We start from the raw sequence: 1,762 nt of genomic DNA, 5'->3' as shown, positions 1-1,762 counted from the left end.
TCGTCACGGCGAGCTCCGCCGTCCTATTTCTGGAGTTCCCTCTTTCTCTTCTTCTGTTTGTTTTTTTGTTGATTTTTTTTTTCCTCACAAAAACCAAGTCCATATTTGGTAAATGACGTAACGGGACAGCCGGAGATTCCCTTTATAACCACACTGCGCCATCAACAAGCTATTTGTAACGAGATGAGAGGCGGAACAGACCGGGGTTAACGGCGCGTCTGGGAGGCGTAACGGCACCGAACTGGAGGCTTCCAGACACAAACTGGACTGGGAATCGCCTCCAGCTCGCCATGACCGCCAAGGTGCTGGATGAAGTTTCCCTCAGCAGCCTCGTGGAGGATATTGCTAAAGATGCGGAGGCAGGGATGTCCTCTCATCCATCCATAGTGTTTAAAGAGGAGGCAGCAGAGGAGGAGGAGGAGGAGGAGGAAGATGAGGGGAAACCCGGTAAGAGTGTGGCAGTGGTTCACGCGTGGGATTCAAAGTGGTGAGCGGGGTTTTAACGTGTGTGCTCCTGTGTGTTCCAGGTGAGCTGCTGTTCCACGGAGACTTGGCGCACTACGTGGCGGAGTTACGCGCGCACCCGGTGGCGTTTACCGGGAAGTTTTCGGTGGATTCCCGAGGCGCCGGAGGACCGTGGACCCCGGGAGACGTCATCGACGTGGTCAGTGCGGAGATCGCGGCCCCGGCGTCCGGATCGCCTCTGGCTTCAGCAGGTATTTACGCAGGAGGAGGAGAGGCGGCGGAGGACGCGCGGCACGGCACCATGGCGCACGGGCAGCCGGACATCAGCCACATGTACGCGCCCCCTCATCCCCAAACTCACCCTATCCCGTCATACTCCTGCAGCGGGGACATGTACCAGGACCCCGCGGCGGCGGGGGGATACCTGGCCACATCCTACCACGCGCCCCCGACCTACAGCTCCGCCCCCAAACCCACCGTGGACGGCGCCGCGCTGCTCTCCATCATGCCCGAATACGGTGGTTTTTACCAGCAGAGCTGCCAGAGGGACATCCAGGCCGCTTACCCGGAGCGGAAAGCCATCCCGTACTCGCTGGACCCCCTCCGGGTGCCCCCACCCCTCACGCCCCTCAACACCATCAGGAACTTTACGCTCGGTGCGCCCTCCCCGGGCACCGAGGGTCCGATGGCCGCTGCTTTCCCAAGCCACCAGAACTTACCTCTCAGACCGATTCTCAGGCCCAGGAAGTACCCGAACCGACCCAGTAAGACCCCGGTGCACCAGCGGCCGTACCCGTGCCCGGCGGAGAGCTGCGACCGGCGCTTCTCCCGGTCGGACGAGTTGAGCCGCCACCTGCGCATCCACACGGGCCACAAGCCGTTCCAGTGCCGCATCTGCATGCGCAACTTCAGTCGCAGTGACCACCTGACCACGCACATCCGCACGCACACCGGCGAGAAGCCGTTCACCTGCGACACGTGCGGCAGGAAGTTCGCGCGCAGCGACGAGCGCAGGCGCCACATGAAGATCCACCTGAGACAGAAGGAGAAGAAATCCTCCTGAACGTGACCGACAGCTGGAGTTTCTCTCCACAGCAGAATCAGGAGAAAGCGCTTCAATAAAAACTGGAAAAAGTTCCACCTGCTGCATTACGAGAAGAGGATTAGAGATTAGGATTAGGATTAGAAACGCCTCAAACATCTGTAGATGAATTTAAACACCTTGGTTTGGACTTTTCCCCACAAAATCCTGAGCGTGAAATCAGAGTCAGGAAACAAATCCGAAATTCTGAGATTC

The 1,762-nt window shown here is 58.8% G+C and overlaps 1 protein-coding gene across 1 annotated transcript; it reads left to right on the top strand.

Annotated features, from left to right (window-relative positions):
• Positions 1-290: 290 nt before the first annotated feature.
• On the top strand, positions 291-1,528 carry LOC308120690 (early growth response protein 2b-like; the record flags this gene model as incomplete). Its single annotated transcript, XM_080481459.1, has 2 exons — positions 291-447; positions 528-1,528. The coding sequence occupies 2 exons, from the start codon at positions 291-293 to the stop codon at positions 1,526-1,528; spliced, it is 1,158 nt and encodes a 385-aa protein (XP_080337585.1).
• Positions 1,529-1,762: the final 234 nt, after the last annotated feature.

The sequence above is a fragment of the Lipophrys pholis genome (assembly GCF_963383615.2).
Source record: "Lipophrys pholis genome assembly, chromosome: 15".
Taxonomy (NCBI): domain Eukaryota; kingdom Metazoa; phylum Chordata; class Actinopteri; order Blenniiformes; family Blenniidae; genus Lipophrys; species Lipophrys pholis.
Note: the sequence above shows the minus strand (reverse complement) of the source record. Positions and strands in the feature narration are given on the sequence as shown.